This window comes from Mizuhopecten yessoensis, unplaced genomic scaffold (assembly GCF_002113885.1).
Source record: "Mizuhopecten yessoensis strain PY_sf001 unplaced genomic scaffold, ASM211388v2 scaffold10387, whole genome shotgun sequence".
NCBI lineage: Eukaryota > Metazoa > Mollusca > Bivalvia > Pectinida > Pectinidae > Mizuhopecten > Mizuhopecten yessoensis.
Window position 1 is genome coordinate 177,079 of NW_018408521.1, and position 26,690 is coordinate 203,768.

Genomic DNA, 26,690 nt, shown 5'->3' on the forward strand with positions numbered 1-26,690 from the left:
TAACTTTTGATATCTGATGTTGGAATACATATTAACACACAATATTCAAATTATAAATAAAGATATACATTTATAAAACCGGCAAAAATTTACAATTAACAGAGAATGAAAATCAACCAGGAGTGCAATCCACTTCATTATGTAAAATAGTAAAAAGTTAAATAAAAACCGCTTTATGTAATGAACTTTTCGATGAGGAACGTCAAACAAAGTAAACAACAACAACAACAAAAATGCTTATAAAACCTTTTTTTGCTAAACATTTTCTTCAGGTTAGAGAGTATGAATTGTGAAAAGATTCATGTAGCACAATCAAAAGTGTTTACATGTGACGTGTCGATTACAAGTACGGTATGTACTCTGTCACGTTCATCAGACAAATGACCAGTGAAGCGCAGTTCACGAAGGTGCAAAAGATGTACGAGTTGTCCACAAATCGATGTCGATTCGGCTACACTATCAGCATATTAAAGTTAGTTGTTATATATGTACCGAAATGACTCGATTCAGCTATACTTTGTTATATACTTGGTCCAAAATGTGCGAAAGTGTATGAGCCCGTTCATCTCGATTCAGAACTGGCTTACTGCGGCATATCCAGCTTAAACAAATTGATCTCTCTGTCTGTCTGTCTGTCTCTGTCTGTCTGTCTGTCTCTCTCTCTCTCTCTCTCTCTCTCTCTCTCTCTCTCTCTCTCTCTCTCTCTCTCTCTCTCTCTCTCTCTCTCTCTCTCTCTCTCTCTCTCTCTCTCTCTCTCTCTCTCTCTCTCTCTCTCTCTCTCTCTCTCTCTCTCTCTCTCTCTCTCTCTCTCTCTCTCTCTCTCTCTCTCTCTCTCTCTCTCTCTCTCTCTCTCTCTCTCTCTCTCTCTCTCTCTCTCTCTCTCTCTCTCTCTCTCTCTCTCTCTCTCTCTCTCTCTCTCTCTCTCTCTCTCTCTCTCTCTCTCTCTCTCTCTCTCTCTCTCTCTCGGCCAAGTAATAATCAATAGAGTCATTTCGGTACATATAAAACAACTAATTGTTCAAACGCTTACAGCATAGCCGAATCCAACTCGATTTGTGCACAACTCGTACACCACTGGTCTTTTGTCTAATTAAGTTGAGTACATACCTGGTTATTATAGATCTAATGATAGTGTATATGACCAAAAAGGTTTCGAGGGACAAAATATTTGTTATAATTCGATATATATGATAATACCAAACATTAACAAATATAAAATATCAAGTATACAATTAATTATTATAAGAAACACGATTATCAATAAATAAATACTAATTTCAGGAGCAAACAACACATGTGACAACTGTAGTTTTGACTGATTGTAAATTAATAAATTAATGATATTATAGTCACACCAATGCATTAAAATACTCACCGAGAGTGTAAGTATAAAGGCCGGAAAGGATTACCAGTAGTAAGCAGGGGTACGGAGCCATGATGTCACAGCTCCCCGCTACCGCTAAATAAACCAAACTAACGCCGGGTGTTGGTAAGGGAGCTTTATGCAAATGAGTCCGATTACTCCAACATGCGTGGAGAGGAAGTGCCTATGAGCCCGCAATAAGCACCACGCGTAGGTAGGGGAGCTACCTGTAAATTAACATGATAAAAACACCTCAGGTGTAGAGCATACAAAAGAGTATGTCATGCCATTGCATCGTTATTTAAAGGGCACTCGACAGCGTTTTGTTCCTGTTGCATGCAATATCAGACAACCATTATGAGAATTAACAAAAGTCCATTGATCTTGCCTTTAAAATCGTGAAGCCGAATGTATAAGTACCTATCAATTTGAGAACAAAACAATTTACCATAGCGTCTACACACAGGACAAATCACTGTACAAATTAAACAACAGCGACAGCGCACCAGGACAAAATATACACAGCCGAAATAATTTCGACCTGTAAACAATTACATTTAGGAGAAAAGGACGTAGTGCAACAGATATTCAAATAAGACAACTCTCTCTATCGCTTTTATATACATATATAACCAAATGAGTTACTCAAATCAGTTCTATAATCTATTCTGATTCCTTATGTATTCCAGAGCACCTATTGTATTCTGTTGGATTCCTGAACATGCAACATTAACTAACAATATCATATGGTATTCTTTTAGGTCCGGGACATGTTTTATTACCTAACAATATCACATTGTTTTTTTCTGGATTACGGGAGATGTAGTATCACCTCACACTATCATATTATATTCTGCTGGGTTGGATCCAGAACATGTTATATATCACCTCACAATATCGTATTGTATTATACTGGGCCCCGGGACATATGATATAACCTAAAAATATCATATTGTATTATAATAGGCTCCTGGACATGTTATATCACCAAACAATATCATATTGTATTATACTGGGCTCCGGGACATGTGATATAACCTAACAATATCATATTGATTTCTGCTGTGCTCCGGGACATGTGATATAACCTTACAATATCATATTGTATTATACTAGGCTCCGGGACATGTGATATAACCTAAAAATATCATATTGTATTATACTAGTCTCCGGGACATGTGATATTACCTAACAATATCATATTGATTTCTGCAGTGCTCCGGGACATGTGATATAACCTTACAATATCATATTGTATTAAACTAGGCTCCGGGACATGTGATATAACCTAAAAATATCATATTGTATTATAATCGGCTCCGGGACATGTGATATAACCTAACAATATCATATTGTATTATAATCGGCTCCGGGACATGTGATATTACCTAACAATATCATAATGATTTCTGCTGTGTTCCGGGGCATGTAATATCACCTAACAATGCCATAATGTATTCTGCTCGAACGGGACATGTGGAAAAACCAGGTAATGAAAAAGTAACATCGCTCTGCCTAAGCGGCAGGTGGCTTTATACAGTAGTCCCTTTATGTTGATTTTAAAGCTTTGAACATAATAAACAGCGGATAACAAACATTGCGGCAAAATAAATTGACTTAATGCATAAGCATTAAACCTGTGATCGGTGAATGGCATGTTCAGGCGAGACGAGGTTGTCCTTACCCGTATTCTACAAGGTCATTCATACATTACACAATCTTACTTGTTTATTGACACGTGGAGGCCGGCTTCAATACAGACCATGTCACGAATCATTTACCGTAAAAGGCTTTACGTTGTCTTTTGTTGGGAATCGTTTCCTGAACATGATTGTATCGGCCATTTAATGTCCTCAATGACTTCTTTTGTATTGATGAACCGTTATGAACGTAATTATAATAAGTATTCAAACAAAGATTATCAAATTTGAAATAGTTCCTCATTATAACTATGCATAAAACCATATTTTTTTCTGATTATCAAATTAGATATATAATATAACAAAAAAACAAAAATATTTGCAAACATATAACACGAAAGTGCAATCGCACTCTTAAATAATGTTGGTGTCCCTTAATTATTAATGCACGGCATTAAAAATGACACAGATGATCAGGTGGTAGTTCTAAACTACCTTTTAGCTGCTTAATCTCCTACTGGTAATAGATTAATAGTTTTCGTCTATTTTCATCAGATATCTATCATTATTTCCACTGACGAAGTCTTTGTCCTGTCGACGCGAGGGGAGTAGTTAAGACGTCTATTGATGTTCGTTAAAGAAGTATCTTGGTAACGGCGTTGGAAAATGGCGTCTGCCTTAAAAGACGTCATGTTCATTAGCTAGATATATGCTAAGCGAAGGGCTGCAATGTTTTCTATCGTAAATGAATATGCAAACCAACAACCTTTGTTAATAATCTTTTGACTATGTGGTGTGAGATAATACTATGACAGTCTGCACGACTTTGGCCGGCGGGTGTGTACGGGGTTGCGGAGATATATACATATATACATCCTAGTAAAGTTTTGAATAGTAACACAACGCTTTTTAATAGAGTTATAACTTATGTTTATGGTTGTTAAGCTGCTGGAGTATTACAGCGATACAAAGCTTCAACGATTATAGATCTTATGTAACTTCTTACCAAACTGAAAAGATTGTAGAAACATGGAGCCAAGTACCATGAAGCATGAAAAAGGGATTCTGTTTGTTTCTGTATATTTGGCAGATATTAGATATGGATTGACCAACTGATGCCAGCCATTTAATGGCGGCAAGGATATTTCAATATTTTATTTAGAATTTAATTGTTAATATATCGGCTCGATAGATATACATGTATTATTTCTTGTTCATAGTACAATACATTGTACAGTTTAAATTTGAAAGAAAACACCTGATTTCTTATCCTATCCAACTCTGATGATAAGACATTATCCTATCCAAACCTGACGAAAACATCGTATCGTATCAAATTTTGGTGACGGCACTTTATCCTATCCGATTATGATGATATCACCTTATCCAATCTAATCCTGATAATAACATATGTTATCATCTATATACTATTTTGTACCACCTACCAGTAGCATGATAAATACATTATCATTGGTTGTCAGTATAAGAGTACCCCACAAACAGTTGAGAACGACTTGAGAACAACTTGAGAACAACTCGATAATGGATTATCCAAATTACCGGCATTTGGGAACGTATTTCGTCAAAAAAGAACGTCTGCTCGCGCCAGTTGACGTCTTAAACCGAAAGTGATATCAACAAAAACGTCATCTGCATAAGTATATAGTCCGTTATAAACAAATCAATATGAAAAACTACTGTGAGGAAAATAACACAATTTCAAGCGTGAGGGTGCATATGGTAAAGCTAATAATGATAGGATTGTTTTAAAAATATATTTTCTACGAAGTTTTAAGATTCATTGTTTTCCTCCGCGCAAATGTTCTATTTGTTTACGTTTGTCATCGACCGAGGACTTGTAATCGTTGACCTGTTGCGCTTAAAAGTCATTTGGAAACATGTTGTTTAGTTGACTTTTTTAAACGATATAAGATATTAATCATCTATATACTACTACCTTATATAATTTTTCGTTTAAAAAGTCAACTATAAATCTATAAATCCTATCCAATCTTGATGATAACACCTTATTTTATCCACTCCTAATGATAACACCTTATCCTATCCAATCCAGATGATAACACTTTATTTTATTTACTCCTTATCCTATCCAATCTGGATGATACCACTTTATTTTATTTACTCCTGATGATAACACTTTATCCTATCCATCAGGATATATTTCCCTTTTTGCGATTTGAGGCCTGCGCATATCTGTCCTAGAAATAATGTATGATATCTATGGGAAAAAAATGAATTTTTATGTTTAATACTGCAAAGCAGGTTTTAATAAAAATATGTATTTCTCGAAAATAATTACAAAAGTATGAAAAAAAAAGGATATATCATGCTTTCATAACCACAAATGATTAAAAACCTGTAATTGGTAATTTTAACTCGGTCAATGACACATTCTATGATATTTACCATGTCATTCTATGACAAAATAATGCGCCATACTGTTTCAATGTTTATCAATACACATGGTTATTTTACATGATACGCCGTTGTCAAATGTAATTGTACCTTATATAAAATCACTGCATCATGTTAATTTAAAATGATATTGCAGTAAAACAGCAGTCTGTTTTGTTGTTCTGTTTATGCACACAAACAGAAACTGCACATGCAGCATTAAGTTGTTAGCCGCAAGTTATTCATGATCATTTAAGATAGTCGGATAAACGGAACTGAAACAAGAGAGTAGAAACTTTCATCTATTTTGGTTCAACTGTTATAACTTTTGTATTGCGACATGTTTTATCAACAGAACATCATTCATGTTGGCATTGGCTTTAGGTCTTCAATATAATTATATAGAAATTTAAACTCTTTCCGCAAACATAAATAAAGGCAATACTTGAAAACAACCATAGCAGAAATGGCACGGATGTCATATTGACATAACGTGTACGTATGGTACAATGTTGACAACATTATGATCTACTCTCCTATAGTTCAATTCACGTTAAAATCTCGTTTTGATCTCATATAACTGGTTTCAATACCATTAAACAAATAGTGGTCAAATGTAAAAGCAAACACTCATCTGAAAGTGTGTCATAAAACTAGGTTCCTAAGATTGCTGAATTAATTTGACAAGATTTGTAAAAGGCAAATTAACCAGCCATTTTGAATAATGCGAATAAATTTGATTTTGTTTTATTATTGCACTGTAATCACTGGGAAAAGTTTACCTTTTGACATTAAAATCATCGTCAGTGTCAAGGTATCAGCATTTAAACTGTAGCGAATCGAATCTTGCTGTCCAAGTTTTAAATGTTCAGTATTATGAAAGAAATTTACAAGGGGAAAACTTTTTTCTGTTTACACCTCAGAAAACATACATATAGGAATTAAAGCTTAAGGTAGGTTTTTTTTAAACTTCTCAAAGGATAACATTATTACGGTTATCGTTGTCTTGGTTGGCTGCTGATGTATAAGGGTGTTGAAAGATATAAACTATATATTTTTGACAACAATCAGGAAATAGGTTTTTCTTAACTTACACTCATCGCTCTTGATGGCCTACATGGCAGCGCGCACAGATAATCATAGTGTGGGAGAAAAAACATGGAAAAAGGAGAAAAAACACGTAGTGACCCAATACCAGTCGCACCCCGGTCGTCTTAGTGAAAGGTGAATGCCCTATCCACATATATCTGTGTATTATGTGGTCCAGAACTTCATCTTTTTTGTTTCCGGTTGCATTGGTGTCCCCTTTGATCGACCATGATTTCATATTTTGTTTTTTGCTATTTTTGAATTATAAAAATACAAATACAATTTCCTCCCACAGTAAAACCCTCTGAGCGGACCACATATAATGATTGATATACGTTTGAAAAACAGACGTTTGTAAATAGAAAACATATTTTAATGGATAAAAAATAAAAAATAAAATTAAAGAGGTAGTAAAGATTACATCTGTTGATGCTATCTACCCATTTGTCAGCACACTAACATTCTACAAGTAAATAACAATAAAGAAGAAACACAAGGACCAGTGTTTGTAAAGAAATTTAATGTATTTTTAACAGGAGACAATCATTTGAATCTTAGGAATGGATTTATTTTGTTCATGTATACGGACGAAATTGCGCAGTGCATAGTGTACGCGCTTTTCACCAAGATGACAGGTGTTTGATTCACCGGGTGTTCACCGGGTACTCCAGTTTCTTGTCAAACTAAGACCTTTGTGCGATAACATCTGGGCCAACAACAGTGAATTATATCTGCTGAAGATTTTTTTATAATCATTGTAAAATAAATATAGTTTATTTAAAAATGAAGTTGGAACAAAAATTATAATTCGAACTCAACATCATGTCAATGACGACACCTGAAAAAGAATAGGGAAAATAAACTGAGTACAAAATTAGAACTCTTTGCCATATCAATAGATATGTTTCCAGGTCCCACGACGTGGACGCTCTACTCGGGACCCGAATTTGGAATGAATAAATATCGGTGTTGTGATTGGGTTGTTTTGTTTTCTAATAGCGGATATATCATTTAAAGTATCAAAAACCGTGAAGCATTGCATTTGTTATAAATATTTCTAAATCATAACCTTTGAAGAAATGTGAGCATTGGATACACAAATGTAATTGCACCGATACAATTTGGTGACTTATACAATACGCCAAAAATGAATTACGCTGCATCGTACAAATGTTTCGTTCTTCCGGGACTCATCGATAATGATAGGGGCTAAAAGGTATGAAATCCAAATAGGTTTAAACTATTTTAGAAACAGAAAGGGAGGTGCATAAAGTGTATGAATTTCAAAATTAGAAGAACACTACTTCAAATTACATATGAAGATTTAACACTAAATAAACAACCAAATCAAAACAGGACATTTACTTTAATTTAACTGTCCGAATAATGAATTTAATGTCAACTCCAAAAAAATGTTTTTGTTAACATAAGCCAAATAAAGTCGCTGCTTTTGGCTGAAACCACGAGTGGCAGTATGCAGTGACTACATTTATGTTGTGACATACAATACAAGATAGGTTTTGGCTGTCCGGTGGAGTCCGAGGCATCTGTTCTGAAACAAACTGGGTTACTGACATAAACATAAGGTAAATGAGTAATTAGTTTTTTTATAAAATACTTATACAGTTATTTAAATATTGATGATATAGTTTGAATTATAACTGCTTATTTAGAGTTCCCTGAATTATTCAGTGTAAACGGCATTTATTATCATTCAGTAAAATGGCAAGATTGAAACAAACGTGAAAACATTAAACATTTCAATGCTATATTTGGTATAAAAAATCTTAATTCAGGTAAATTTAATACAAACAAGTACGAAAAAATATTAAATAAAACAGAAATAGAAATTTAATTCAAGCAAACTGAATGTGGAAATTTTAATAACAAAATACAAGAAAAGGCATTTTAACTGGATATAAGGTTATACAAATAATAATGTGACCACATCATCTGCATCTGATCAATACTTAAAACTAATACTCAAGTAATGTATATATAAACAAATCCATACATAAACATACATATACACGTCTACAAATGTCTACCAATCAGTTGTTAGATAATAATGTGATCATATTATCTGCATCTGATCAATACTTCAAACTAATATTCAAGTGATATATATACAAACACATACAAACATTAACACACATATACACGTCTACAAATGTCTACCAATCAGTTGTTATATATCTCAAATTGATAACTGTATACAAACCTGGATACGTTGATCCGTGACTAATATGCCATTACGACTGATATGTTAGTAAAAGTTTACCTACCTGATGTATGATAGATCCATTTAATTAACATTTATAACTTAGTATTGAATAATATATGGTAAGAAAATACAAATAATACTTTATAAGCAAGTGCTAAATATGATATTTAAAAGCCAGCGAAAAGTTATATAAAATCATACCATTGATATAATACAAAGGCACAAACAGAACAGATTTCACAAATATCGATTTTATGGTACATGTATGGACATCATCAAATTGCTCTTACAGTTGAGACTATTATCGTCTAAATATGATCTAATTTGAATGATAAGGCAGTTACAAAAAGCAAATGTTCAATAAAATCATATTTTAAAAAAAAATATTCATGGTTTTATGGTTCATGGTTAAAAGGTATAAAACAATTCTATTTTTGTATTCCTTGAAATTGTTTATTGCTAAATAATGGAAACATAACATAGAAAATCCATACGCGAACAGTATTATAAAGAAAAATTAAGTTACCTGAAACGTTGTTGCACGTGACATAAGCTTGATAATAGCAGTGGTCAACATTTCCCCAACCGTCAAAAGGACAATCAGCCAGACTGGACTCTGTACCGTCACATTGTACATTGTCCATCCAAATAGGTTCATTAGGAAGACCGTGCACTGCCGATAAACCCCGACCATCACTGAAAATACATAAACAAAAAGTTAACTATCGTTGACAGTATTTAGTTTCATTGTAAACAAACCAAAGTATTCCAAGTGTGTATTAGCGGGTTCTAAATAGACGAAAAGACAAGAAAATTGTTAGGCTTTTTGTATCTACAGCCATTTTTTTCAAGTCAGTGTTTACTTTCTTTGTTTTTCTTTTTAGCCTTTTTGGGGGAACAGTTAAGACCTTTTAAAAGTTGATTTTTATCTAAATTTTTATGGTATTTACAACGATATGAGGTGAAACATTTGATCGTTTCATACCACACTAACAAGAGTTTATTTAAGCGCACTTGCCTTTATTGAAGCATCCTGCATGCGACAACTGCGTCTTTATCACCAAAATAAAGCGTTTGAGAACAAACACCTCCCCAATATCCACCGTAGTACACCTCAACTCGACCGGTATAACTGTTTGGTCCATCTACCAGACGAATGTCTATTGTAGAGTCAACTGAAAATAAAATAAAGCTCCGTTTATATGTTGAAAACGGCTGGGGAATAAATTGGCACACAATATTTGTACACAACAGACATTATTCTGCAACATTCGATTTGGTGAATACCATATTATATTGTTGAAATAGGACAGGCAAGATAACTAATGTTCCTTTGTACATTAAACAATTTAAAAAAATAAAAATTGTAGTATCTAGTTGTGTCATTTGAAATTAATTATTCCACTCGCTGCCGAATATCCGCATACCTGTGAAGTTATAACAGAAAACACTAGCAGGGGTATTACTGCAATAACCAACTTGACCCCATCCGTCAACGGAACAATCGGCTAGACTGTCCTCCGTGCCGTCACAGTCTACACCACCCATCCATACAGGATCTGTTAGACTGCCATAACGGGTGGTGCGAAACATTTGCCGACCAGCACTGTAAGATAGTATAGAAACATATTAGATTCTTTGAGCTTCAGATGCAAACGAATTAGCAATAAAAAAGTTATGTTCAATAAGAGACAAATCTTGATTGTATATAAGTCAATCATGTACCGGGACAATGTTTTTGGGTACGGACTGTACAATACACCCTAACAACGTGTGGCCTGGCATTGTCTTGCTAGAAGGTAAGATTCCACTGGCGGTCATGGGCAATGTCAATGGGCTGGAGGACCTGATCTTGGTATCCAATGCCTGTTGGATTGCAATTTATGATAATTATTTGGGTTTTAGAAATGCGAGTCCAAACCAAAATAGACCCGCATGTATTTGCTTAACGTTCACCGTGAAATCAGTACACGTTTGCAGCCATCGGATTGGAAAAGCGTAAAGAGAGATTTGTTAGAACAAAAACGCACAAACCTCCATCTGCTAAGCGATACACATTTTTGGCATGTTAACGCTACCATGGCAGAAGGCGTTGACATCGCCTCTGATTAAGTTGCGGTCCAACGTAAGGACGTCGTGGTTTTAAGTTAAAATCGCGAATCGGATTATTCTTAACCGTCCTCGGGCAGATGCGGCGTCCGTAATTACATATGACATTGTTTACCATTTCCTTTGCCGTTTAGACTGTTCCGGAGATGAAACAGACGTATCGCTGTCTTGACGTCGCAAAATTACGCGTTAACATCTACTTCTAAGATGATCCAGATGTCTCTCCCTCTCTTTTCTCTCTTATCTCATTGTACATATCATCAACTATCTTATATACTAAATTGATGAGCTTCATATTTCAGTTGTGTGGAAAAAAAATTCACTCAGAGCCATTGCCTTAATCATATTGGGCGTAGGAGGTGCTAACATAACTGGGTGTCGCCGCTTAGTTTATCTTCGTCATTAGAACATAGATCAGCAAATATGTGACGATACCCTTGTATTCCCCCATCCCTACTACATATAAATGCATATGGCAAGGTTCTGTAATCGGGACTTACATAAATTCATAAATTAGAGCCAGCATCCCATTGACACTACCAGGAGCAATCCTACTAAACCTACAGAAATTTGGTCAACAAATAATGAAGTCATAAGGCCCAAACAAACTTGCATAACTTTTTTCCGTAAGTCTGTATTGTTTTTGTCTTTTTAATTGAACATAAATTTCTTTTAAAGAAATAAGTTTTGCAGTAAGTGTTGCACGTTGCATTACAGTGGAACGTACTGTCTTTCATCTGTTTGCTTTAATTACTTAACATGTTGCTAACTGCACAGGGTGGTCAAAGAAGCATGCATGTCGGTAAATTACCTTTATCCTAACATCCTGCATATAACATTAGCGTCCCTGTAGTCCCAGTGGTCTAGGCCACAAACACTTCCCCAGTAACCACTGTAATACACTTCTACACGGCCAACATTGGGTTCTGGACCTCCACTTAGGCGGACCTCGAATTCTGTTTCTGTTAATAGTTTTGTTTACATTAAACAACAAAAATAAAATAGCACTTCCGCTTCTTTGTTCACAAAAAAGGAAATCCATATCATTTTTAGCCTGTAACAAAACATTTTTGCGAATATTTCCATGAACAAACAGCAAGTTTTAATGAATGACTGCGCGAAAGAGGGTATATTCATAAAAAATGTTGAGTCTGTTAACAGAATGTTTTTTTTACCTATCTTTTGATTCGAAATCTAAAACTTCCCTCAAATATGTTTGTCCTTAAACGTAACAGATATGAAAGATACTAGAAGTATGTTTTGTTGTTTGATATGTGTAATGTCTGCGTTTATTGATATCCGTTTTGAGAAACTTAAGATATGTTAAAAATGATGAGAAATTATCCCTCATTAAAATACAACTGACATCTGAAATTCTGTGCTTAATATAAACGTACCTATAGAATTATAGCAGAAAACATTAGCGGGATATATACTGCAAAAACCAACTTGACCCCATCCGTCAAAGGAACAATCAGCCAGACTGTCCTCCGTACCGTTACAGTCTACACCTGCCATCCATATAGGATATGTTAGCCTGCCATAACGGATGTTCCGATATACTTGATGACCAACACTGAAAGATAGATATTAAAATTAATTTTTTTAGATGCGAATACCGAATAACTAACCGATTAGTCTTAGTTTACAAAACAAACAGTAGATCAATATTCATAATGTAACATATATTGTTCGCGGTACTTCATTAACGCGTCTGTATATTGTATTGTCCCCCGTAAAATAACTCACCAAGCAAAGTTCTCTACTCGCTAGTTATACAATGTTAAGTGGTTATATATTCTGGAGTGAAATTCCTCACACTCAACAGAAAGCCTTTTACAAGATATATTAATCTGAACACAAGTCAGGTTTTTGGAAAAAAACGCCTTTCAGTTGGTACTTTTTTGTTGACGTTCTTTAACATAAACGTGGGACGTATTTTTTTACTTTTTTTCTCATTGCAATATTTACCGCAATGTTCCATACTTCAAAGGATAGCCTCAGTAGAATGAATACTGATACATTACCTGTATCCTAACATCCTGCACGTTACATTAGCGTCACTGTCGTCCCAGTCGTATAGGCCACAAACACTTCCCTAGTAACCACTGTAATACACTTCCACGCGGCCCACATTGGGTTCTGCACCTCCACTTAGGCGGATATCAAAGTCTGTTTCTGTTAACAGTGATGTTTACATTAAACAACAACAATTCAATAGCACTTCAGCCCATTTCATCAAAACAGCAGTTGTAATTTCAAATTAATAAATTACGTCGTTTCATCAGATAAAAGGGTGTGTAAAATGTTGCGAAAGAGGGTATATTCATGAAAAATGAAATCTATTTTTACAGAATGATTTAGTTTTTTTGTTTTTTTGCAAGATATTGTTACCTATCTTTGATTGAAAACTAAAACTTCCCGTAAATACCTTTCTCCTTAAATGTAGTAGATATACTGGGAACAAGTACACATGTCGATTTTGCTTTCGTAGTTTGATAGGTGTCATATCTGCGTTCATTAATATCCAATTTTAGAAAATTAAATATGTTGAAAAAGAGGAAAAATCATCCTTCATTTCAATTCAATTGCCATCTGAAATTCTATGATTAATATATACGTACCTGTTGAATTGTAACAGAAAACATTAGCGGGATATATACTGCAATAACCAACTTGACCCCATCCCTCAAAAGAACAATCAGCGAGACTGTCCTCCGTACCGTTACAGCCTACACCTGCCATCCATACAGGATCTGTAAGACGGCCATAACTGGTGATGCGATTTATTTGATGACCATCACTGAAAGATAGATATAATCAAAATACTGGAAGTAATGAAGCAGGCGTTAGTCAAATGTAAAAGGTGAACTTTGAAAGGAAGCAGTTATAGAAGCCAACACGATTATTGATAAACATTCAAGAGCAAGTACTTATTTTTTAACTTAAAACTACTAAAAGTGGCGCGCTTATCAAACACTAGAAGTTCAGAAAATTCGCAACTGGAACTGTCGCCAGGATGACTGACTAATTACCCCGCTCCCCCATCCAGTCTGATTCCCACTCTGGCCCAAACACTTGTTAATAAATACAAGCATGACTCATCCATTATGGCGGAATGGAGGAAAGAGCCAGCAGATTATTGCGCGTAATTTACAACAGAAGATTTAATTTCCAAAATTCGAAGATAATCGAGGGATTTAATTTCTGTAATACACATGTTCATATTATACATAATAAAATTACCGATATGAAAACATAATTTATTTGTGCTTTGCTGTTATGAGATCTATTTCCCTTGTAGTGAAATGGTTGTCCTAATCCGTAGCTATTATCTCGCAGCTGTCTCCCTTTCAACAGTATTTGAGTCACCCCCAGGGGAACCCAAAATGGGACTATTAATTTCGGTTTCGTTCTAGGTTTTGACATATGTTGCCGATCACTGTTTAGAGTAACAGGCGCATTTTGGCAAAGTGTGCACATTTTTAAGGAAAAATTAAAGTATCAGGAAAGGGTTGCGCAAGATACGCAAGAACAATCCAAAACCAGTCCATGGTCGCGACCATTTAATTTATTTTTTCGGGGATTTTCGTAAATGTTTTAAGATATTCTAGCAGCAATAAACTGCTCAATTTCGTTGAATAACTTTTGATTGCATTGCCTTTTGAACCATTATAAAAAGTTGCAAGTTTTAGTCCTATTATACGATAGAAGCAGATAAATAAACTCGAATAAAATAGCCCCAACGTTCAGATCTTATTGACGTTACGTTGTGATTGATTAATATCACGTATTGGGAAATATATTGAAGAATTGCAAATGCCCTTCTTGGGCAAAATCACGCTGAACTATTAAACCGTATGAATATGTCAAAACGACATGGAGAATGTGGCGAAGTGCGCATGTTTTGTACTGCGGAGAGTCAAGGTCGCGTGATACAATTTACCGGCAGGAACTCACAAGGTCACATACCTTAACAAAATATCTACGGGCTCAATACATTCCGATATTTTCTATTCGAAGAAGAAATGCTAAAATCACAGTTGTTTGGTGTTTTGTATGTCTCGCGAATTCGGCTGTTGGCGGTCCTCGTCGGACCTGTTCGAGTGGCTGCCTTTAGCGTACACACTCTGTCGATATCGATGTCCGATTCAGTCTGATTTGCAGACGCTCAGAACACGACTTGGAATCGTGTATTTTATTAAAAAAGTTAAAGATGTATCCGTATATAATATTGAATCTTTTCTGAAAGTGATTGTTGTGAAAACAACATCGTTATATTCCAATAATAACCTGTTCTGTCCATGCCAGGTAGCAATATTCCCGTACTCGAGGTGTCAATCAACGCAAGGCCTAATGAACGATAAGGCTTTGTGTGATATGTTTTCTCAACATAACCAATTTCTTGGCCCACTGTGGTATTTTTTTAGGTAACCTTCATTATTTACCTACCTGGTTGGTGCTGTCAGTCCATCTTGACATTCCAAGAAAAAACAACTCAATATTTAATAAAAAATGTTAATTAACCACATGCTTTCTTATAATATCCATGTGTTGATATGGTTACCTAAACAGCGTGTATGAATGTACATCTGGTCATTTTTAAACCATTTTGATTGACAGGTGAAAATCTGTCAGTTGTAGATTTGTCAATGATTTATTAAACTGAAAATGATCATACATGAGATGGGGTGACTTTTATGTCATTGTGACATATTTGGGTTTTTTCATAATTTGATAAAAGTTCAAAAAATCGACGAAGGGGAATATTGTTCAAAAAATTTAAAGTCAATATTCTTATTGTTATTGGAAAAAGCGTAAACTGAAATGTTAACAACAATGTCAGGAAATTTCAATAAAGTAGTATTTCTTACATATATATTATGAACGTAGTGCTAAAGCCGTTGTCGGCTTAGCATTTTTAGTAACGGATAGCGAATAACTTGATGAGTCTTAGATAACAAACCGAACAGTACATCAATATTCGTAAAGTAGTATATATTCATTCGCAGTACTTTGGAAACGCGTATATATATGGTATTGTCCCCGTAACATGACTCAAAGTTTGATGTGCGCTAGTTATGCAAAAGGGGGTCATAAACATGAACCTATTATACGGGTGTACAATAATAAATACTTATACACGAAGAAAACTGGTTTAACAATTTTGACATCACAAATATACTGCTGTGGTTGATTAAACATATAATTAATTAACAGGTACGGAAAGGGTATGTGACTTAATACATATTATATCAATTGAGCAGATTAATACAATCAAGATCTGATATTCCGTGACATATAACCTGCAAATAGAAATCTTTACGAGCCAAATATCGCGTGAAAGTTGAACGATGAATGTCATATTTCTCCATGAAACTTGAATAAAACCATAACGAAATTTTACACTATATAGATAAAAGTTAAGTAATTACATATTCTGCAGAGATATACCTCAAACTCACAAGAAAGCCTTATACAAGATATATTGATCTGAATACAAGCTAGGTTAATGGTAAAAAATGTGTTGCAGTTGGTCTTTTTTTATTTAAGTACTTTGACTTAAACGTGGAACGTAGTATTTACTTGTTTCTCATTGCAATATTTACCGGACATGTTTAATTCTACAAAGGATGACCACAGTAACATGACTGTCGATGTATTACCTGTATCCTAACATCCTGCACGTTACAATAGCGTCTTTGTCGTCCCAGTCGTACAGGCCACAAACACTTCCCCAGTCACCACTGTAGTACACTTCTACACGGCCCACATTGGATTCTGAACCTCCACTCAGGCGGATGTCAAAGTCTGTTTCTATTAAAAATGTGTTTAAAGAATTCTGTAACAATTTAAGGATCTTAACCTCGCCTTTGATCGAAATCTTAAACTTTCTTCAAATGTCATTCTCTATTAATGTAATATATTTGAACAATACAAGAAGCGAGTATACATTTTGTTGTCGTTTGTTGTCGTTTGTGAGATGCTATATCTGCATTCATTAATATCCATTTGCAGAAACCTCAGATCAGTTAAAATAATGAAAAATCACCCCTCATTAAAAAAGGCTTGAAATCTGAAATTCTGTGATAAATATATGTATACCTGTGAAATTATAACAGAAAACACTAGCGGGATAACTACTGCAAGAACCAACTTGTCCCCATCCGTCAAAGGAACAATCGACTAGACTGTCCTCCGTACCGTTACAGTCTACACCTGCCATCCATACCGGGTCTGTAAGACGGCCATAACGTGTGATGCGATATATTTGATGACCATCACTGAAAAATTGATATAGAAATATAAATTTTTAGATGCAAATAACTTGACAAGTCTTAGATTAAAAAAAGTTGTATATTAGTATTAGTAACGTAATATATATTTGTTCACCANGAGGTCATATACAAATCGCTAGTTATACAAAAGGAGGTCATATACAAATCGCTAGTTATACACAAGGAGGTCATATACAAGAAACTGTTAGCCGGATGTTCAATAATCGATACTTATACAGTGAGAAAACAGGTTGAACAATGTTGACATCACAAATATACTGCTGTTGATGATTAAACATATAAATAATTAAAATGTAGGAAAAGGGTATGTGACTTAATACATATTATATGTATTGAGCGGATTAAAAAATGAAGATCTGATATTCTGTGACATATAACCTGCAAATAGAAATCCTTCCGAGCCAAATTACGCGTGACAGTTGATAGATAGATATCATTTTCCTCCATGAAACTTGAATAAAATCATAAGGAAACATTTTGGAACAACACAGACAAAATTTTAGTAATTAGATCAACAGAAAGCCTTACAAGATATATTGATCTGAATACAAGCTAGGTTTATGGAAGAAAACATTTTGCAGTTGGTCCTTTTTCATTTAAGTACTTTGACTTAAACGTGGAACGTAGTATTTACTTGTTTCTCATTGCAATATTTACCGGACATGTTTCATTATACAAAGGATGACCACAGTAACATGACTGACGGTACATTACCTGTATCCTTACATCCTGCACGTGACTTTAGCATCTCTGTCGTCCCAGTGGTATAGGCCACAAACACTTCCCCAGTAACCACTGTAGTACACTTCTACACGGCCCACATTGGGTTCTGAACCTCCACTCAGGCGGATGTCAAAGTTTGTTTCTGTTAGAAATTAGGTTTACACTAAGGAACAATAAGATAGCACTTCCTCTCATTTTATCAAAACAGCATTTGTAATGTCAAATCTATAAATGACTTTGTTTCATCAAATAGCAGGGTGTGTAAAGTGTTGCGAAAGAGGGTATCTTCATGAAAATTAAAATCCATTTTACAGAATGATATATTCTTTTGCAAAAGAAGTTTTAAAGAATTCCGTAACAGTTTTAAGGATCTTAACCTAGCCTTTGATCAAAATATTAAACTTTTTTTCAAAGTTATTCTCAATAAATGTAATAAATTTGAACAATACAAGAACCAAGTATACGATTCGTTATCGTTTGTTCTAGTTTGTCTGATGTTATATCTGTATTCATTAATATCCCTTTTGAGAAACCTCAGATCTGTTAAAATAATCAAAAATAATCACTCATTAAAATAGGTTTGACATCTGAAATATGTGATAAATGTATACATACCACACGTTTTGCAGTTGGTATATTTTTCTTTGGTAATTTAACAAAAACGTAGAGCATAGTTTTTACTTTTATCTCATTGTAATATTTACTAAACATGTTAATACAGCAACGGATAGCGAAAGTAACATGAATGTTAGTACATTACCTGTATCCTAACATCCTACACGTTACATTAGCGTCTCTGTCGTCCCAGTCATTCAAGCCACAAACACTTCCCCAGTTACCACTGTAATACACTTCTAAACGGCCCACATTTGGTTCTGGACCTCCACTCAGGCGGATATCAAAGTCTGTTTCTGTTCGAAATTAGATTTACATTAAAGAACAATAAGATAGCACTTCTGCTCATTTCATATTTATTTATTTTTACAGAATTCTGTAATAGTTTTAGGATCTTGACCTATCATTTGATCAATTCTAAACTATTCCTCAAATATCTTTCTTATTAAATGTAATAAATATGAACAATATCAGCAGCCAGTTTACATTTCGTTAATTTTATTTGGTAGTTTGTTTCATGCTATATATGCATTCATTAATATCCATTGAGAAACTTAAGATCATCCCTCATTTAAATAGGATTGTCATCTGAACTTCTGTGATAAATATAAACTTACCTGTGAAATAATAACAGAAAACACTAGCGGGGTAACTACTGCAAAAACCAGCTTGACCCCATCCGTCAAAGGAACAATCCGCTAGACTGTCCTCCGTACCGTTACAGTCTACACCTGCCATCCATACAGGATCTGTAAGACGGCCATAACGGGTGGTCCGATATATTTGATGACCAGCACTGAAAGATAAATATAAAAATGGAAGATATTTAGTTGCTGATAGTTTGACAAGTCTTTGGTTTACAAAAAGTTGTTTAATATTAGTAACATGGTAAAACTTCGTTCACGGTACTATTTAACAAGTCTAAAAAAGCTGTTTAATATTAGAAACGTGATATAAATTCGTTCCCGGTACTATTTTAGCACGTCTTTTTAATCATTATATCTTATTGTTCCAATAACATAACTTACCGAGCTGCTTTTAATAATTGTGACAAAGGTTATATACAAGAAAATGTGATCCGGATGTACAATTATCAATTCTATTTCTCGGAGAAAACCAGTTTAACAATGCGGACATTGCAACTATTGATATTGCCAATTAAATTTATGAATAATTACCTTTCAGGGAAAGAACATGTTACTTTTTTAATACACATAATATCAATTAAGTGGATTGATGAACAATCTATTAGATATATTACTTACAAACAGCTGTAATAACAATATATTCCGAGCCGTGAATAGTGTGACAGTTGAAAGATAAAGGTCAGTTTACTCCATGAATGTTGAACAAAATAATTTAAAACAATACAGACAAACGTCAAATTATTAGATATTCTGGAGAAACATACCTAAAATTCAATATAAAGCTTTATACAAGATAAAATATCTCTGAAAACAACTCAGGTATTTTGTACTTTAACATATGCGTGAAACGTATTTTCTTCTTTTATCTGATTACACTATAACGGATGGTAACAGTATCATGGATGTCGGTGCCTTACCTGTATCCTAACATCCTGCACGTGACATTAGCATCTCTGTTGTCCCAGCCGTATAGGCCACAAACACTTCCCCAGTAACCACTGTAATACACTTCTACACGGCCCACATTGGGTTCTGGACCTCCACGCAGGCGGATGTCAAAGTCTGTTTCTGTTAAAATTGTGTTTACATTACACATTAAAGAGCTAGAACTTCAGCTTATTCCATCACATAGCAGTATTTCCGTATCATTTTAAGCTTACAAAAAGTCATGTTTTGCGAATAATCCCATGGAAATAAACAGCAGTTGCAATGTCAAATGACACCTATTATTTAAAAATGACTTCGTTTTTTAAGGTGAAAGGGTCTTTGACATCTTGCAAAAGAGTGTATATTAACAATAGTTCTAATATTTTTTTACAGATTAATGCTTTTGCAACTGAAGTTTTACAAAAGTCTGTAATAATTTTAGTATCTTTATTTATTCTTTGATTGAAATCGAATATTTTTTCTCAAATGTCTTTCTCATTAAATTTAATAGATATTAACAAAACCAGAAACAAGGATACATATCGGTGTCGTTTTTCATATTTTGATAGATGTTTAACTACATTCATTATTATCAATTTTGAGAAACTTGAGATACGTTGAAAATGACGAGCAATCATCTTTCATCAAAATAGGATTGCCCTCTGAATTTCTGTTATTAATATAAACGTACCTATGAAATTATAACAGAAAACACTAGCGGAGAAACTACTGCAATAACCAACTTGACCCCATCCGTCAAAGGAACAATCAGCTAGACTTTCCTCCGTACCGGTACAGTCTACACCTGCCATCCATACAGGGTCTGTTAGACTGCCATAACGGGTGGTCCGATATATTTGATAACCAGCACTGAAAGATAAAAAATAGAAATTGAAGATTATTAGGTATTAGGTGCCAATAAGTTTGAGAAAACCGGCTGAACAATGTGGACATCGCAAATATCGTTATTGCTGATTACATTAATGAATAATTACAATGAAGGGAAAGAAAATTATACTTTTTTATACATATGAAAGTAATAAGTTAACTCATAAAACAATATGATATTCTGTCATAGAAAACATGTAAAAAAGATAATATTACAATTCATTCCGAGCCGTGAATTGTGTGACAGTTGAAGGATAAATGTCAATTTACTACATGCATGCCGAACATAATATTTTTTAACAACACAGACAAATGTTAAGTTATCAAATATTCTGGAGTGATATTTTACCATCGGTATACTTCTTAATACCACTTACCGGTAGCATGATAAACTCATTATCACAGGTGTGTCAGTATGGGAATACTCAAGAAGAAGTTGAGAACAACTTGAGAACAACTTGAGAACGTGTTTCCCAATTTCCCAGCACTTGGGAACGTATTTTCTCAAAAAAGAATGTCTGCTGGCGCCAAGTGACGTCATGAAACGGAACAACTTTATCGTATGTCAAAGGTCATTCTGACTAGGAGGTCAACTCAACAATGAGGTCAGTGTTACTAATCTGTTCGTCTGCTCGTACAAGTCAGGATGCAACTGTCAGATTTCATGTCACTAGATGATATTATATTAAAAGATCTGCTAAGTATTGAAAAGAAAAAGGAAAACAAACAAATGACACTGGATGAAGAAATATTCACACGGAAGAGTAGAAACAGTTTTGGAGAAGGATTTTGAGAAACGACTAAGCTGACCTGACAGCTATTATAGCTGACACACAAAACAGGAACACTGTCAGGAGCATGATGACTTCAGTGAAAATATTTAAAATCTTCATGAAGTCTACCCGGATGATAGAGAAATACAGACTTTGGACTTTAGGACTCTGGACAGAGTTTTACCTTGGAATTAGACAGAGTAAATCTGGGGCAGGTGATGACTAAACACCTTCAGCTTTATTTGTTTACGCATCAATGATTAAACAAATTCCTTAAAGGGAAGAAGTACAAAAAGGACACAGTAAATACATTGACTATAGACACTCACAAGACACTTTGAAGATCCAACTGAAAAGGCTAAGGAAAGACAACCTTCCAAATGCATCAGATCCACTGACATCAGAGGTCTAACATCCGCTAAAAGATCAAGGAGTGTTGGGCTATGCTGACTCAGAAAACCTTATGTACAAATTATACTTACATATTAGTGAACAATTTTGACTAGGAGCAGCCACAGAACATCACAACTTAAGATATGGCGACATAAAACTGAAGAATTTAAATTTGTTTTGGAACACATCAGTGAGGGACAGACAAAGGCCTGAACAGGTATGTTAGTTTATTTAAGTTTTTTTGAAAATCATGAATTGTTTGCGAATAAACAGACTGAAGTTATGAAACAAATGGTCTCACTTGATTTCAAAATATTTGATTTATTATGAGATTTCAATTTGTTGTAAATGTATAGGGATGAAATGACCATTTTTTTTAAAACGATAGGTTTAAATAACAGGCTTTGACCATCAAACAAGACACCATATATCATGAAAGCCTAGACAGTTACAGCAGACCCAATCAGGTGTCAAGTGCAGACGTAAAAAGGAATATCGCTGTAGGAGGCCAGCTGCTATGCTATCAGAAAGGAATCATTTTTACTTGACAACCATCAAGGATTATAAAGGGCTGTATGGTATGAAAGAGCACCTACGCATGTGAACAAATTAAGATCATTTATTCAAGTAATGGCAAAAAAGGGTAACTTATCTGGTAATAAACTAACAGCAGTAGCAAAGAGGAAAGGCGTGGTCAAAGAATTGTAGAATGCTGTTTTTGATTGCGCTAAGGTGGTGCAGCATTCTGAACATAAAAATGTGAATTCTTTAAATTCATACTCCAAGAACTCCCCGGAAACACAACAACAAATGTCACGCGAATTATCTGTTGGATTTACTCTCTCTTGTGACCGTACATCAACAGCATCTGAGGAAACGCATTCGCCTATCAATAACCAATACCCTTCCTACCAAGTTCCGCCATCATATAGTTCTTTCCCTGTATTCTGGAAAGGACCCAAGCCATTACCATTTTACGGGATTTATCCACCTGTGCCTGTATACCCTCTAATGCACCTTCCCTACACAGCTACGGCAGGCACAATAATTAGTTTATAGAAAACTGAACAATAACAAAACAAAAACGAAATAATCTTACTTGAACTTGGACTCCCAAAACATCTCACTGAACCATAATAAATGATTGCCATTGACTTACAAAAATCTGAAACTTTCTAACAATCACTTTAAGTCACGGTTGGTAACCACCTTAAAGCTGGGAAAAAAGCATTGATTCCACCTGAATCCTTTTTATACCCTACAATGCGTCCTTCCCACGGAGCCACAATACATACAGGTATATATAGTCGACCGATCTTTTCTTGACTACAGTATGTAACGAATAAGTGTCAAAACTCTAAGAAAATCATTTTCCTTTTTTACTTCAGGTAACCAGCAGGTGTCAGCTGAGGGATCGTTGGCGTAGCCATCCCCATGCAACAGCATATCAGACGTGATGTATATCCAAATAATTTTCAAACGAAACAATTATTTTTAGATTAATTGTCCTGATGTGAGTCACAAATACGTTTTCATTACAGACGTACCCCCTGTTGGTAATGTTGTATCTCTTTTCACCGGCTGTACTATCAGTTTTGGCCACAATGCCGACTTTGAAAACAATTCAGGAGTCACAGTCACACATCACGTATCACCACTATTCATTATTAAGTAGTCCGCGGCGGAAATTGTCCTTTTAAATAAATTGCTGTTAATTCCGTTTTAAAAGTGGTGAGGAAACTGATATAATTTTAAGCGATAATATGCTGTTGAAAGATGCATTGCACGGGGTTTAGTCGATTTATGATGAAACATACAAGGCGGTAAAGATGATAAATAGATTATCGCACACAAGTGAGAACAATTTTCACAAAGCTGGCACGTGGATAAAATTTAGAGGTCATCGCAGGTGGACTCGAGAAACCAGTGTGATAGTGTGAATTAAATGAACCCTGGAAATAGTGTGATAGTCTATAGATATCTCTGAAAACATCTTTCTTCTTTTATTCGATTGCACTGTTGGGGATGGCAACATAAGCCTGAATGTCGGTACATTACCTGTATCCTAACGTCCTGCAAGTTACATAAGCGTCTCTGTCGTCCCAGTCGTAGTAGCCGCAAACACTTCCCCAGTAACCACTGTAAAACACTTCTACACGGCCCACATTAGGTTCCGGGCCTCCACTCAGGCGGATGTCAAAGTCTGTTTCTGTTAGAAAATAGGTTTATATTAGAGAACAATAGGATACCACTTCTGCTCATTTCATCAAAACAGCAGTTGTAATGTCGAATTATTAAATGACTCCGTTGTCACGGGCACTAATAAAAAAAAAATGTTTACTTAATTTTATTGATGAGATGGATCATTTTTTTTTTGTTATAGATGGAGTTCTGGTCATCCGTCTACGGTTTTTAAATAGGAATTAACAGGTAGCTATGGTAGCCACAGGTAGATTTGCTCAAACGTTATTTTGAATGTGTAAGCAAACGCAAACTACAGATTGTGGTGAGTTTTTATATTTGTTGTAACATTGTTATTCAACGACATGTACATAGTTGTAGTTCATCTGTGATATTTCTAGTCATTTTACCTGTTGATTGTACATTGTATATATGACCATACCTGTATATCGGGTGTACATTGTTTACATTCACGCGCACGATGCATATGTACTGTTTTAGCTTTATAAGATCAAGGCGATACATAAGCATGTTAACATATATTGTTTAACATAGTATTACCTATAAACCATTCCCATTTAATTGCCCATTTTCTGATCTAACTGAAAGTATTGGTAACAGGCATATAGTTCAAGTGTACGGGTCTCGGTTGAGTGGATTACCATAAATATTAAGGCGGCCTGTGCCGTGCTTTTAATTTTTATACAAATAGACTCTACTTAGTAAATTGGTAGAAATAGCGTATTAACTTGTCTCACAGTTATTGTCATTGTATATACATATGGGTAGTAAGAAAGTCTGTACGTATATGTTACCGTTTAATGACAGTCAGTTTATAGCTATAGGTAGTACGTCTGTTGTTCATATATTGTAGCTCACACCCAGGGTCAATGATGAAAACCAGGCACTATTAATCCTGTGAGGACTGCAAGAACCACTAGCTGAAGTGGAAGCTATTATTTATGATGATAGTCCTGTGTGGACAACGTCTTTTGGTTCTTGTAAAACTGATTGCTGTGTGCTGTATATCTACCGGGGTAGTGAATCATTTATGCGGACGGACCGTGCTCTGTGTGGACACTTTATGTCAGTTGGTCTGACCATTCGTTACGTGTAACCCCTCGTTTGGATTTTGTTGAGTCCATCATCACATGAGTTATATGGTCAAGGTCATCAAGAGGAGAGACGGGACCGGGGACTACAGACCGCGGGGTGGACGAACCTTATCATGATCACTGTATTCGGGCAGTGATTTCATACAGTGACTGATACATTGACTTTGCCAGTATTGGTGTATAGTTTACCTGTGTGATATCAGTATGAGTATAAATATTTGCTTTTTGTGATCCTTATGTTGCTGTATATACTTTGTGTGAGAGTGAGAAAGCAAAGTGTTATGCTACTTAAAAATAGCAAAAATATTGTGTATATTTTGTAAATTACATTTTGTATATATTGAAATCCAGTCTTAATGCCATTCTACACCACACTTGCACTATCACGCTCGTCCATAGTTAATGTAAAAGAGTTTGTAACATGTTACGAAAGATTGTTTAGTAATGAAAATTGAAATCTATTTTTACATGTGTTTTTTTTGTAAAGATAGTTTTACAGATTTCTGTAACAGTTCAACGAACTTTACCTAGCCTTTGATCGAAATCTAGAACGTTCCTCAAATAACCTCTTATTAAATGTACAGTTAGAATTACGCCCAAGTATCCACCTAGGTTCAGTTCGTTCTGCGTGCGGCTCGCGTGCGGTTAGCGGTCGTCTAGCGTCTAGAAAGCGGTCGTTCACCGTTCGAGCACCGTTCGTATGTTCCGTCTGTTTCGTTCGTATCAGCTAAATAGTTCCGTTCGGTTATTTCGACCGTCCCTATCGTCCAATTATTTCATTTGGTCGTTTAGTTCGGCTTTTCCGTCCGGCTGTTCCGTCCGGCTGTTTAGTTCGATCGTCTACTCCGTCTTTTTGGGTTAGGATGCGCTCGCAGTTTATCAATTCACTTAGGCAAATGGTAGAACTGCAGAAGATCTCACGCTTATCTCCAGAATTACGAACCTCAATTATCAGATACAGTGACAAAGGCTACGTTATTAGAAAGAGTATTCGTTGTCAAACACATGCGCGCGCCGAATTGCGTATTTACGGTATTTATAGGAACTCTTCAATGCGGGAAACCACGTTGTTGTCGGTAAACATAAAAACAAAATGGAGAAAAGGAAGAATACAGAGTATATTGGACGAATTTAACTGGATTTCGGATTACGAAGTTGTTTTCGGAGCAAGAAATGGTCAACAATTAAAGCCTGCTGTTCCAAAGACTGGATGACAAAGTCGCAAAAGAAATGCAGTGTGGCTAATTACCGCCTGACTACTCGTAAGCTCCCCGAAGTGTTCACAAAAT

General features: G+C 35.1%; 2 protein-coding genes across 2 annotated transcripts in view; both read right to left on the reverse strand.

Moving 5' to 3' along the window:
• LOC110460406 (deleted in malignant brain tumors 1 protein-like) overlaps positions 1 to 26,690 on the reverse strand; it is a 183,979-nt gene that overhangs the window by 92,356 nt on the left and 64,933 nt on the right. The gene's annotated exons all lie outside the window — the stretch shown is intronic.
• LOC110460408 (neurotrypsin-like) lies at positions 9,756 to 24,389 on the reverse strand. The gene is made up of 13 exons (XM_021513284.1): positions 24,164 to 24,389; positions 20,743 to 20,921; positions 20,042 to 20,192; positions 19,095 to 19,273; positions 18,623 to 18,773; positions 16,946 to 17,124; positions 16,507 to 16,657; positions 13,465 to 13,643; positions 12,868 to 13,018; positions 12,238 to 12,416; positions 11,652 to 11,802; positions 10,159 to 10,337; positions 9,756 to 9,906 (listed from the first exon to the last, which is right to left on the reverse strand). The coding sequence occupies exons 2-9, from the start codon at positions 20,861 to 20,863 to the stop codon at positions 12,939 to 12,941; spliced, it is 1,191 nt and encodes a 396-aa protein (XP_021368959.1). The 5' UTR covers positions 20,864 to 20,921; positions 24,164 to 24,389; the 3' UTR covers positions 9,756 to 9,906; positions 10,159 to 10,337; positions 11,652 to 11,802; positions 12,238 to 12,416; positions 12,868 to 12,938.